General features: G+C 34.1%; 1 protein-coding gene across 1 annotated transcript in view; it reads left to right on the top strand.

Annotated features, from left to right (window-relative positions):
• ADGRL4 (adhesion G protein-coupled receptor L4) overlaps nucleotides 1–2,091 on the top strand; it is a 107,096-nt gene extending 105,005 nt beyond the window's left edge. The window contains exons 15-16 of the mRNA XM_012787259.2: nucleotides 928–1,096; nucleotides 1,454–2,091. Of these exons, the coding sequence (XP_012642713.1) occupies nucleotides 928–1,096; nucleotides 1,454–1,516 (232 nt within the window). The 3' untranslated portion in view covers nucleotides 1,517–2,091. The remainder of the gene's footprint in view (nucleotides 1–927; nucleotides 1,097–1,453) is intronic.
• The last annotated feature ends 10,986 nt before the right edge of the window (nucleotides 2,092–13,077 follow it).

The raw sequence follows: 13,077 nt of genomic DNA, 5'->3' as shown, positions 1-13,077 counted from the left end.
TTGGGAACATTAGAAACAACTGACTATTTGTGTTGCCTGGGAACACTCCTGTAGTCTCAATACCTTGCAGAAGATTTATAGTTGGGATTTAGCAAATGTTTGATCGATTACTTTCTTTGAGTCCTCACCATTCATAGTTTCATGTAGTGTGCTGGTTTTAATAAAGTTGAAAATGACTCATTTTTCTGAGGAACACTACTAAAACACCTTCTGCAGTAGAGAATGATTGGCCTAAAATGAATGAGAGAATAATCATTAGTTGCTTCATTTACAAGGCAGTGAGCAGGATTGAATATTGTTTTACCGAAAGTCACAGGCAAAGAGTTGCAAATTTGTAAACCTGAGTGTGTGTCTTTTTTTCTTTATTTTTTTTAATAAATCAGTATTCTGGCATGAATTTATTTTGAAGTAACTGTATTACAAAAACAAAAAAAAAAATCTAGTTTTGTATCCTATATTTTCTTCTCTGCTAACCTTGAAAGGAAAGCAGAGCCTCCTTTGATGTCATGGGCATGGGCTGATCCCTGTCTAAGTGGTATACTTTTAGGGTTTCTTAGGGAAAATACTTCCTAGCAGATATATGTCTTACCTTCAGAAATTACTGCAACGTTAGACTCGAAATCAAAGCATGCACACTGCAGTACACAAGATAAAATACTTTAAGATTAAGGAAATTCCTTTTAAAATACTTTATTTTAATAATAGTACCTTGACTTTGGAAGCACATCCCGCCACAATGCAGGAGCATACCCTAAAAGCTATCCCATGTAAATGCAGCACAACTTGTCAGTTTAAAAATCATTATTGGTCTTTGTAAAAGATTGCATAGCTATACCAAAAACTCATTTTCCACATCATTTGAGTAATTTGGGAACTCTGTTGAACATACATGGCTTTCTTAGCTGAAACATTCTAAATGTATGATAGGTCTTGTGCAAGAGGAGCCCTGGCTCTCCTGTTCCTTCTTGGCACCACCTGGATCTTTGGGGTTCTCCATGTGGTGCATGCATCCGTGGTTACAGCTTACCTCTTCACAGTCAGCAATGCCTTCCAAGGGATGTTCATTTTCTTATTCCTGTGTGTTTTATCTAGAAAGGTAAGCAATTTCTTATTTTGGTCAACCCTATAATATATTCATGTAGCATCAGTCACCAAATGAATAGAAAATTCTTATTCTTGTAGATTTATGACTTCTGCCTTTATTGCCTAAATACAGTGTCATTTTAGTATCAAAATAATCAGAACACCTAGCTGTTCATAGGAAAATATGCTTTAAAAAATCTTGCTATTAGGGGTGTAAATAAAGTTTCACATAAGCATATTCTGGCAGATAATCAGAAAGCAATAATACCTTAGAAAACCAAATGTAATAATTTATTGTGATTTGAAAAACAATTGATGTTACTGTCATGATTATGTTTAACATTTCCCCCTTTTTGTTTTGTTTTCTTAGATTCAAGAAGAGTATTACAGATTGTTCAAAAATGTCCCTTGTTGTTTTGGATGTTTAAGGTAAACATAGAGAACTATGGATAATTATAGCTGCACAGAAGCCAAAAACCCAAGCTGTGGACGACCAATGTATAAAGTTGATTCATTCAAATTATTCAGTTATGAATTACTAGATAATCAAATATTATAAATCAGTTTTTCTGTTTACAGTATAGGAACTGTAGATAATAAGAGTTGAAATTATGTATCATATAGCTGTAGTACACTTTCCTATATGACATAGTTAGTTATGTCAAAAATAGTATTGCAGATAGTTGGAAAGTAATTGGTTTCTCAAGAGTGATATCACTGCACCCAAGGAAAGATTTTCTTTCTAACACAAAAAATATATGAATGTCCTGAAGGAAACCACTGGTTTGATATTTTTATGACTCATGTTGCCTCAGAAACTAGTCCCCTACCACCTTGGTAATGAGGTCCTTTATAGAAAGTGCAACATGAGAGAACGAAGGGACTGAGTATAAAATGGTGAAAAGGGAATGGCTGTGATAACAAGGAGATGTATTTTGAATAAACTTGTTTTTTCTGTAAACTAGATGAGAAACTGTTGAGAATTGAATAAAGAATTGAAGAAACACATCTTACCACTTTGTGAATTGTTCTGAACTTAAATTTCTACTAGAATAACTTAGACCTTTATTTGCTATATCCATTTCCTTTCCCAATATTCTAAAAAAACAACTCCACAAATTAAAAAAAAAGACACATGACTGTTTTTTAAGTAAACATTAGATTGAAGTATATGCTGTTTCTATACTTATTTCACAGATTTTGATTTCAGATATTTAATCAGTAAAATATAAATATGTCAAATATAATACTGTTTATGCCTGTAAATGTAAACATAGTGTATATAAAGCTGAAGAATTCTATTCTATTACCTTAAGTGGGGTGAAAATTATCCTATCCCATTAGACTAGTATCTTTGAATACTTTATTATTTTAATTTTAGAAATATTATATTCTATATCGCATATTCCCTTTTAATTTACTATTTTTAAAAGGGCATTGTAAATATGAAAGTATTCATAAAGTGAATTGCTATTTTTTTTCTGTTCAGAAAAGTACACATTTAAGAATGTTATTTATAACAAAGAAATCACTGAGAACTGTAGAAGTTTTCACAGTGGATCTATTTTCTGACAGTTTTCTACTATCTATTAAAGCTTATCTGCTTAACTGTATGGCTTCTCATTAAGATGTAGAAGCAGTGGCTTTATTTCAAAAATATGTAATCATTCTTCACCTACCTGTAAAAGTATGCCAATCACAAAATGTTATGATTTTAAATTAATTTCTCCAGCTGTTGAAGTCTGTCAAATCTTGTTCTAACAAATAAAATGTTACCTAAATGAAGCTATTCTGCTACTGCTTGACTGCGTTGTTTTCTCAAGAAAGATAAGCTAGCTACCAATAGGACTTTTATATTTTTAGGGAATCCTTTATAGTAACTTTTCAATATAACTTTTCATTATATAACTTTTCATTATATCTTCTAATTTCCTACATGGTAAACCTGTGATCTATTATCATCATTGTCATTATAGGATAGTTTCAGAAGAATGTGATATTGAAAACCTAATCTGTTCAATCAGATGTGTTTCTTTTGTATACAAAACTAGATGTGGTAGGCAGATGAATGGTCTCCCCAAAATATCTGTGCCCTAATCTTACATCACATGAAAAGGAGAATGAAGGTCACAGATGAAATTAAGGTTGCTAATCAGCTGACCTTGAGACGCAGAGAGTAGCCTGGCTTACCAGGTGTGCCTAATGTAATCACAAGGGTCCTTATAAGTGAAAGAGGGAGGCAGAAGCAAGAGTCCCACAGTAATGCAACATGACACAGACTCTACCAGCCACTTCTAGCTTTGAAAGAGAACAAGTCCGCAAGCCAAGGAATGAGGACATCCTCTATAAGCTGAAAAAATCAAGGAAACGTATTCTTCCCTAGAGTCTGGAAGGAAATCAGCCCTGCTGATATCTTTATTTTAGCCCAGGGAGACCCATTTCTAACCTCCAGAACTGTGAGATACATTTATATTGTTTTAAGCCACCAAGTTTAGAATAACTTGTTACAGCAGCCATAGGAAACTAATACTATGGAAATATTTATGTGATAACATCTTTAGAGACAAACTACTATTCATGTCATTAGGGCAAACCTTAACTCAGGTGTCTTGTTTTCACGCACGCTCCCATAGATATCCTGGGATAAAGCCTATATTCATTAGCATGACATTTAAGGCTTTCTCATATCTGCTTACCTCCCCAGTTTTCACTTTTTTCCTATGAAAGTTTCTTCAGTCATACCAAACTGTTTACCTTTCCCAAAACTTACTGTAGTTTACCAAATTCCCTATTTCTGGAATTTCCTCCTTGTGGTAATCATTACTCTGACAAATACCTACTCATCCCTATGTATCTTTCTCTATGAAGTCTTCCCTGGCTCACACAAGTAATTAATTACTCCCACCTTTTCATCCCCACTCTGTATAGTACTTATCTATTTAACATTGCACTGTGTTGCAATCGTTTAATATTTAGTCTGAGCTTAGGACATTCATTTTATGCAGTTTCTTTTTTTCTTCTTTAATGGCTAGTACCTTTTCTCTTTTTGGCCTCCTGAATCAATGTTTCTTATCTTCTGCTGCCTCCTGACTAGATGATGTGATAATGAGTCTGGATGTTCTGAACAGTCTGCCTTTTGCTTTTTTGCTTTAAGTATCAGATTCTAGAAGCTGACCTAGGCAAGCCATTGATGCTTGTTTCACACATGTCTTATAGTTACATGGGTAGGGCTGACCCAGCAATCTCACATTAGTGAAGTAGAGCAAGCAGAGGAACTGGCCACTGAAGTAGCTTTGATATTATACTGTGCTTCAGCTCAGTTTTTCTAGGAAAGGTCTTCTTTGGCAAGGAGCTTGCCAAACTAATAAAGTTGTGCTTCAATTTTTATTTGGCTGTGATTCCTCATTCCACTTCCTCATTAGATAGTGAGTAGGGTAAATATTAGGATTTGAGACTCAACCTCCTCCACTCATATCACAAGTTCATCAATAAATACTAATTTACAAACTCCTCTTTTCCTCATAAACAAAGGTGGGAGAGTTATAAGATCTCAAAAGATTTCATCAAAGAACTCAATATTGTAGGCGTGGCCTCAAATAATGAGATGGATGGACACCAAATAAGTGTAAGATAAATTCTCTGACTCTGTGAAAACTTGCTATTATCTAGAGATGTAATAATACCCTAATAAAAAAAAATCTGTTGATCAAGTGATAACACTGTCATTAGAAAACAACTTATTTACATGCAACATAACAGAAAAAATTATAAGAAAATCCATAAGCAAAATACTCCACAATCTGCATACTAGGCATAACAAACTTTGCATATTAATTTGTGAGGACATCATTTCTTCAGTTCTTTTCAATTCAATGCTAAATTTTTAAGGTTAAATGCTAACTCTGTATTTCATAATTTTCCGTATATTCTATCTAACTTACTATTCCTGTCTTCAATGTCCTACATAATAGAAACCTTTTTAATGGTTCGACATTATTGTCTAATCACCCCAACATGAAATCTTTGATGAAAGCATGCATTTTGAATTCAGTGTGGGTCCAGAAAGAGTACTCCATTGTTCAAGTTTTTTCTTCTACCTGGAATGTCTTCTCCCATGCAAATTCTACCCATCATTCAAGGCTCCTCTCTATGAAGCTGTGTGATTAAATTGATTCCTACTCATGTCCCCATTCACTACAACATAGTACATAACACAGTGTACAGATCACATAGCACTTAATAGGCATTGTTGTGAAGTCATCATTTAGTGTTCAAGCTTCAAGCTCCTGGGTTTTACATTATAGATAGAAAGCAGTAACAGTAATGGCACTTAAAGAAAAAAAATTTATTTCTTGAAAGTTGATAATGATTTCAGTTGTTAAATTGTGCTATCTCATTTAATTCTTGCAGTGACATATGCAATTCTACCCTCATTTCAATGTGAAGAATACCTACTCTTGCACAGGTAGGAAATTGCAAAGTCAGTGTTCAAACTCAAGGCCCCAGCTGCTCCTGCTCCCTCATACCAGCTCTCATAAACTTGCTCAGACTCACTCAGATAGAAAGTGAAAATCCAGCTTTCTGCCTCTCCAGGGCATGTTCTACAGCTATAAATCTGTGTAGTATAAGGACAATATTCCTGTCTACAATTATGTCCTCTAGGAGTCAGGAAGCATGACATTATTTTTTAACATGAGATTTTAACATCCTTTCTCTATGCATATGCAATTTGAAATTAGTGCTTATCAAATGTTTTAAGGTAAAGTGTTTTTATCCTGTTTCTCTTTGCTTGTCTATTTCTTCCCCATAAATTTATTTCTATCCTCCATTCTTACTCACAAACCAAGGAATGAGGGTAGCCTCTAGAAGCTGAAAAAGGTTAGGCAATGGACCCTGGAGCCTCTAGAAGAAAGTCAGCCCTGCTGATATACCTTTATTTTAGCCCAGGGAGTTCATCATAATAAACTGGCAATTCACCTTAACAAACTGGTATATATTCTTCCATATTTTTTCTTTCTGATCATATCATCATATTGAAATGTCATTAGAAAAATGTCTCTGTTACTTGCTTTTCTTACTTGATAAATTAACATTATAGCCCATTAATTCTTTTTAGTGGCTGAATAATATTCCATATTGAGAATGGATCATAAATTGCACAGCTGGTATACAATCTGGGTTAGTGCAATAATATATTAGAAGACCTCAATGCCTTTCAGAAATAATGTTCTCTACGCCATGCAGCTTTATTTTTTGTTGAAAATACCAAATGCCAATGTTATTTTTTTCTAAGATGAATGTGAACCTCTATTGATAAGCCAGACATCATAACTCTTTCAGCGATGTAAAGGTTGCTTGTCATTTCGGGTAAGTATTCAATGAAAACTATAGCAAGAGGCCGGGCGCGGTGGCTCACGCCTGTAATCCTAGCACTTTGGGAGGCCGAGGCGGGCGGATTGCTCAAGGTCAGGAGTTCGAAACCAGCCTGAGCGAGACCCCGTCTCTACCAAAAATAGAAATAAATTAATTGACCAACTAAAAATATATATACAAAAAATTAGCCGGGCATGGTGGCGCATGCCTGTAGTCCCAGCTACTCGGGAGGCTGAGGCAGTAGGATCGCTGAGCCCCGGAGATTGAGGTTGCTGTGAGCCAGGCTGACGCCACGGCACTCACTCTAGCCTGGGCAACAAAGTGAGACTCTGTCTCAAAAAAAAAAAAAAAAAAAAAAAAAAACTATAGCAAGGATTTGAGATCCACAAAGCTCCTTGAGCATTTTCATTTACGGGAAAAATATATGAATTATTTATCCTACAGTGATGGCTTGAGCAAGCATTTCTAGACCCAGTTTAATATTATGGTTAAAAAAAGAAGAAAAAAATAAAGATCAGTAGGCAATCTGAGAGTACAGAACATTTTTCTTCATATTTCATTCAGATGTTCATACCATAGGTTTGTGTGATAGTTATGGTTAATATAATATAAAATGAGAGGGTTCATTTAGCTATAACAGATCTCTTCCCATGTCAACGTACTATGTTTCTAATTCCAACCCCACACTTTGAGACATTGTAAATAATAAAATCTATAAAGTATTTTATGCGCTCAAAAAAGGAGGGGGGGAAATAATAGGTTTCTTTCAAAATTGTTTTTAAGAAATGTGGTTTCATTTCCTATTGGGCTGCAATTTGCCATATATCAGCATCTAAGGGCCAGGCTGCTCAACCTGAAAATGATTATTTTCTTTCTTTTCCTTAATGTATCAGAAGTGGATCTAAAAGAACCTCCAGTATACAGGGGGGTTAATTATCCTGGCAGTCAGTTAAGCTTTGGAAGTTTTAGGTGATAAGAACAGGAGCCCTAATAAAGACTCCCTGCTACTGCTGCCTGCTGTGAAGAAACAACCACGTGTTGCCACCACTGCAAATATTGTTCAAATTACCCCAAAATTCTCCTGCTTTTTCTGTGCATTCTGGCTCATGGAGAGTGACACTGTGCAGGTGAAGTCATTTATTCTGTCACTTCAGCCCACACGGCAATCATGACAACTGCATCTTTCACTCAATCTAATGCAGGGGGCTTTTCTGCAAGACCTTAGGTGACCTGAGTGAAGAAAGTAATTATTCAAAACAACATTGTTTCTTGTTCTTCAAGTGCTGCCTACTCCTCTGCAGAACCACCTAAATGCTCCCTAATTTGATCTTCCCACTCAGATCAATTTCCTAGATTCTCCTAAAGGAATGAGTAAATAAACAATCACCTCTCATGTTTTAGAACTTTACTTTCAGAGAGGCAGTGCAGTGTAGGGCTATGAATACAAGCTCAGACTCTGCAGTCAGACTGCCTTGGCTAGAAGGCATTTCTACTATAGTTCGTTATGAAATCTTGGGTAAATTATAGCCCTCGGCCTCAGTTTCTTTTCTGGGATAACTGAAATAGAAATAACAATAGTACCAACCTCATAATGTTGTTAAAGTTAAATCACTTAATATATGGAAGATAATTAATACAGTGCTTAGCATGTGGCCGTGGCATGTATGTATTAGCTAGTTTTATTGTAGCCTAATGATCAACTATTGTTTGATTGTGTTGATTGAGGTCCAAGTGACTGTTTTAGGTATGTAGTGGCACTCACCAGTAAAGATCAAACAAACAGAAAAAATGGACATAAATTTTTGTTCAGATTGAAGATGTCCAAATTATTGATTTATCAGCAAGTTATTTCTAAAACAAGCAAGGAAGCAATAATAAAAAAAAGAGTAATGAGAAACTGAAATTGTAGGTTTACTTTCTCTATTTTCTACCATCTCCCAATCTACCTTCTCCAACCTCCATTCCACTCCACCAAAAATCTCTAACTGCAAATTTTATCGCCCTCTATTGTGAGGCTGGTAGTATGTCTGAGAGAATTTTAAATGTTCAACATTGTCAACATGTTATTTGGAGTGGGGTTGCAACCTAGGCCCTACAGTGGTCTAGAAACATAGAAACTGCCCCTGCAGGAGCTAGTGTCCTTCAATTTGATTAAAATTATTAATAAAATGGCTTTCCTGTCTGAAGGTTACATCAATACATTTTATTTAAATATAAACTCTATTATGATTTACATGACCTTGAAAAATATTGTCTCTTCTTTAAACACAATGCATATAAAGCAAAGATATTTTAGTATTCTCAGCTTCCCATGTATTCCCATAAACGAGGGAGAAATTTACACTGGCATTATTTGGGTACTTCATATTCTTTGTTCAGGACAGTTTCCAGTCATTTCATTTGCTCTTGCCTAATGTAAAACTCTTTGTATGCTCCTTTAAGACACAATCCTGATATCTTTAAATGCAAAAGCAAGTGAGCTATTTTAATATTCTAGGAAAACTAATAAAGGAATTTTCGATGAAAGGAAGAAATATTCTTTAATAAATGCCTGTTACTTGTATGTAAAATGCATTTGGTTTTTACCTATTATTTATGCTATTTAAATGTTCAGTATTGTTTCCTGAACAATAAGATTTCTTTGTTATAACATAAAGGTAATTTCTAGTTTCCATATTTAGTAAACTAGATATTGCAAGTTTCTGAGATAAATGAACTAGGAATTTTATTAGTTATTAATCTGAGAATTCAGACATTTTGTTATACCTGCCACCCTCATCTACAAATCTCATCCTTCTGATAAAGAATACCTCAGAGATTAGAAACATAGTTCTTTGTTTTTCTATGTGCTAAAGCATGAGACATATTTAGCATTCTGTAATTTATTTCTAAATAAATTTGCATGCATAGATTGAACAAGCTGAATAACTCTACATAGCCAAACAATTTTTTTCTACTTGCCCCAACAATACCTAGCAAATAGAAAGCTCTTTCTTTCTCATCAAAATTCTAGTTCCTTGAAAGCAGAAGTATAATGTTACTTCTTAGTATCTCTCCTTCTACTTTCTTTATGAGACTCAAAAGTTAAGTGGATTAATATATATTTTTTGACCTAGAGAGGATATAAATTTTATACATAAAGAATTATACACTTTATGAAGAAGAAGAAGGTAGTCTTCTTCTAAAATAAATTCAAGGCATTTTACAAAGATGCATAAAGTATAAACTAGATAGTATGAACATAAAGAACATAAGAGAGTTGAGTCAAAGGAAAACAAAAATATAGTCATAAAATGGAGGTAAAAACTTTAGTAAAATGAGTGCTTTACTCATTTAAGTTCTTTCCTAGCTGTTCCTGTATAATTAAATCATTCCACCTACTGCCTTAAAACAATGGTTTATTATTGCTTCTCATATGACTATTCCTTGATTGGCTTTAATAGGGAAGTTATCACATAGGGTTTCCCAAGAAGTTGTGGGCAGATGTTAACTGAGACTATAGTAATCTGACATGTTGTCCACTGTAATCTCAATAGGGGCTGCCCACCAAGCACCCATTCATGGTATTTCCATATCATGTGAGTTTCACACAGCATAGATTCTGGTATAGTTCAGAAAAATAATTCACAATGATCAAGTGGGTTTCATCCCAGGAATGAGAGCACATTTCATCATAGAAAAATCAATAAATGATTGAAAATTAATAAGTGATTCACCATATAAACAGAATTTTAAAAAAAAAACCATATGACCATCTTAATACATACAGAAAAAGCATTTGATAAAATCCAGCATCTCTTCTTGGTAAAAACTCTTTAAAAACTAGGCATAAAAGAATATACCTCAAAATACTAAAAGCCATACATAAAAAACCCACAGGCAACATCATACTGAATGGGAAAATGTTAAAAGCATTTTCCCTGAGAACTGTACTAAGGACATCCACTGTCACCACTTCTATTCAGCATAGTACTAGAAATTCTAGCCAGAGCAATTAGGCAAGAGAAAGTAATAAAGGGCATCCAAATTGGGAAAGAGGAGGTCAAACTATCCCTGTTTTGCAGTAATATGATCTTATATCTTGAAAACCCTAAGTACTCCTCCAAAAGACTTCTAGAACTGATAAATAAATACATTCAATAAAGTTTCAGGTTATAAAATCAATATACACAAATGAGTAGCATTTGTAGTCACTCATAATAGCTAACCTAAGAATCAAATCAAGAACTCAGTACCATTTACAATGGCTACAAAAAAATATATAAATACCTAAGAATATATTTAACTGGGGAAGTTAAAGATTTGTACAAAGAAAATTACAAAACATTAATGAAATAAATCATTGATGACACAAACAAATAGAAAAATATCCCATGCTCATGGATTAGAAGAATCAATATTGTTAAAATACCCATACGGCCCAAAGTGATTTACAGATTCTATGTAATTCCATCAAAATACCAATGTCATTTTTCATAGAATTAGAAAAATATCCTAAATTTCATATGGAATAAAAAAAAGAACCTGAATAGCCAAACCAAGCAAAAAGGACAAATTGAAAGCTTCACATTACCCAACTTCAAATTATATTTCAAGGCTATAGTAACCAAAGCAGCATAGTACTGGTATAAAAGTAAACACAGAGATCAATGGAATAGAATAGAGAATTCATAAATAAAATCATATTCTTATAACCAATTGATCTTCAATAAAGCAGACCAAAGCATACACTGGGGAAAGGATGCCCTATTCAACAAATGGTTCTGGGAAAATTGGAAAATCAAATGCAAAAGAATGAAACTGGATCCCTATGTTTTACAATGCACAAAAATTAACTCAAGATGAATTAAAGACTTAAATGTAAGATGTGATGCCATAAAAATTCTGAAAGAAAATGTAGGAAAAACTCTGACATTGGCCTGGGCAAGGAATTTGTAACTAAGACCTCAAATGCAAAAATACAATAACAACAACAAAAAAAATAAGTAGGACCTAAAGTAAGAAGTTTCTACACAGAAAAAGAAATAATCAACAGATTAAATAAAAAATCTACAGAATGAGAGAAAATATTTACAAACTATACATCTTACAAAGGACTAATATCCAAAATCTACAAGGAACTCAAACAAATCAGCAGAAAAAAAAAATAACTCCATTAAAAAGTGGACAGAAACTTGAACAGGCATTTTTCAAAAGAAAAGATACAAATGGCCAAAAAACATGTAAATATGCTTAGCATCACTAATTATCAGGGAAATGCAAATTAAAACCACAATGAGATACCACCTTACCCTGTAACAATGGCCATTATTAAAAAGTCAATAAACAAATAGATGTTGGCACAAATGCAGTGAAAAAGAAATGCCTATTCACTGTTGGTTGAAATGTAAGTTAGGACAACCTCTGTGGAAAACAGTATGGCAAGTCCTCAAAGAACTAAAAGTAGAACAACCATTTGATCCAGCAATCCCACTCCTGGGTATCTACCCAAAGAAAAAGAAGTCATTATATCAAAAAGATACATGTGCTCATATGTTTATCATAGCACAATTTAAAATTGCAAAGGTATGGAATCAGTTTAAGTGCCCATCAACTGATGAGTGGATAAAGACAATGTGGTATAAAATACTACTAAACCATAAAAAGGAATGAAATAATATCATTTGCAACAATTTGGATGGAACTGGAAGCCATAATCCTAAGTAAAATATCTCAGAAATGAAAAAAAAAAAAATCACATGTACTCACTTATAAGTGGGAGCTCAAGGATTAGTACACATGGTCACACAGAGTGGTATAAGAGACTTTGGAGCCTTGGAAGCAGGGAGGGTGGGAGGTGGATGAGGGATCAAAAACTGTCTATTAAGTACAATGTATATTTATATACATTTCAGATGATGAATATAGTAAAAGTTCTGACTTTACCACTATATAATTCACCCATGTAACAAAAAACCACTTGTACTCACTAAACCTATTAAAATAAAACAAAAAAAAATATTCTAGGATAATCCAAGAAGTACTAGATCACCATTGTTTTTTGTGGCCGAGAAGAACGCAATGGTATACACACATACACACACACCCCACATTTTATTAATCCACTCATGTACTGATGGGCACTTGGGTTGTTTCCACATCTTTGCAACTATGTATTGTGCTTCTATAAACCTTCTAGTGCAGATGTCTTTTTTATAGAATGTCTTTTGTTCTTTCAGGTAGGTGCCCAGTAATGAGATTGCTGGACCAAATGGTAGTTCTACTTATAGCTCTTTGAGGTATCTCCATATTATTTTCCACAGAGGTTGTACTAGCTTGTAGTCCCACCAGCAGTATAAGAGTGTTCTTATCTCTCTTCATCCATACCAACATTCATTGTTTTGGGACTTTGTGATAAAGGCTATTCTCACTGCAGTTAAGTGACATCTCATTGTGGGTTTGATTTGCATTTCCCTGATGATTAGAGATGTTGAGCGTTTTTCCATATGTCAGGTGGCCATTAGTCTATCTTTTTTTGAAAAGTTTCTGTTCATGTCCTTTGGCCACTTTTTTATAGGGTTGTTTGATTTTTTTTCTTGCTGATTTTCCTGAGTTGTATAGAGATTCTCATTATTGGCCCTT

Source organism: Microcebus murinus, chromosome 2, assembly GCF_040939455.1.
Source record: "Microcebus murinus isolate Inina chromosome 2, M.murinus_Inina_mat1.0, whole genome shotgun sequence".
NCBI classification, from domain to species: Eukaryota; Metazoa; Chordata; class Mammalia; order Primates; family Cheirogaleidae; genus Microcebus; species Microcebus murinus.
Note: the sequence above shows the minus strand (reverse complement) of the source record. Positions and strands in the feature narration are given on the sequence as shown.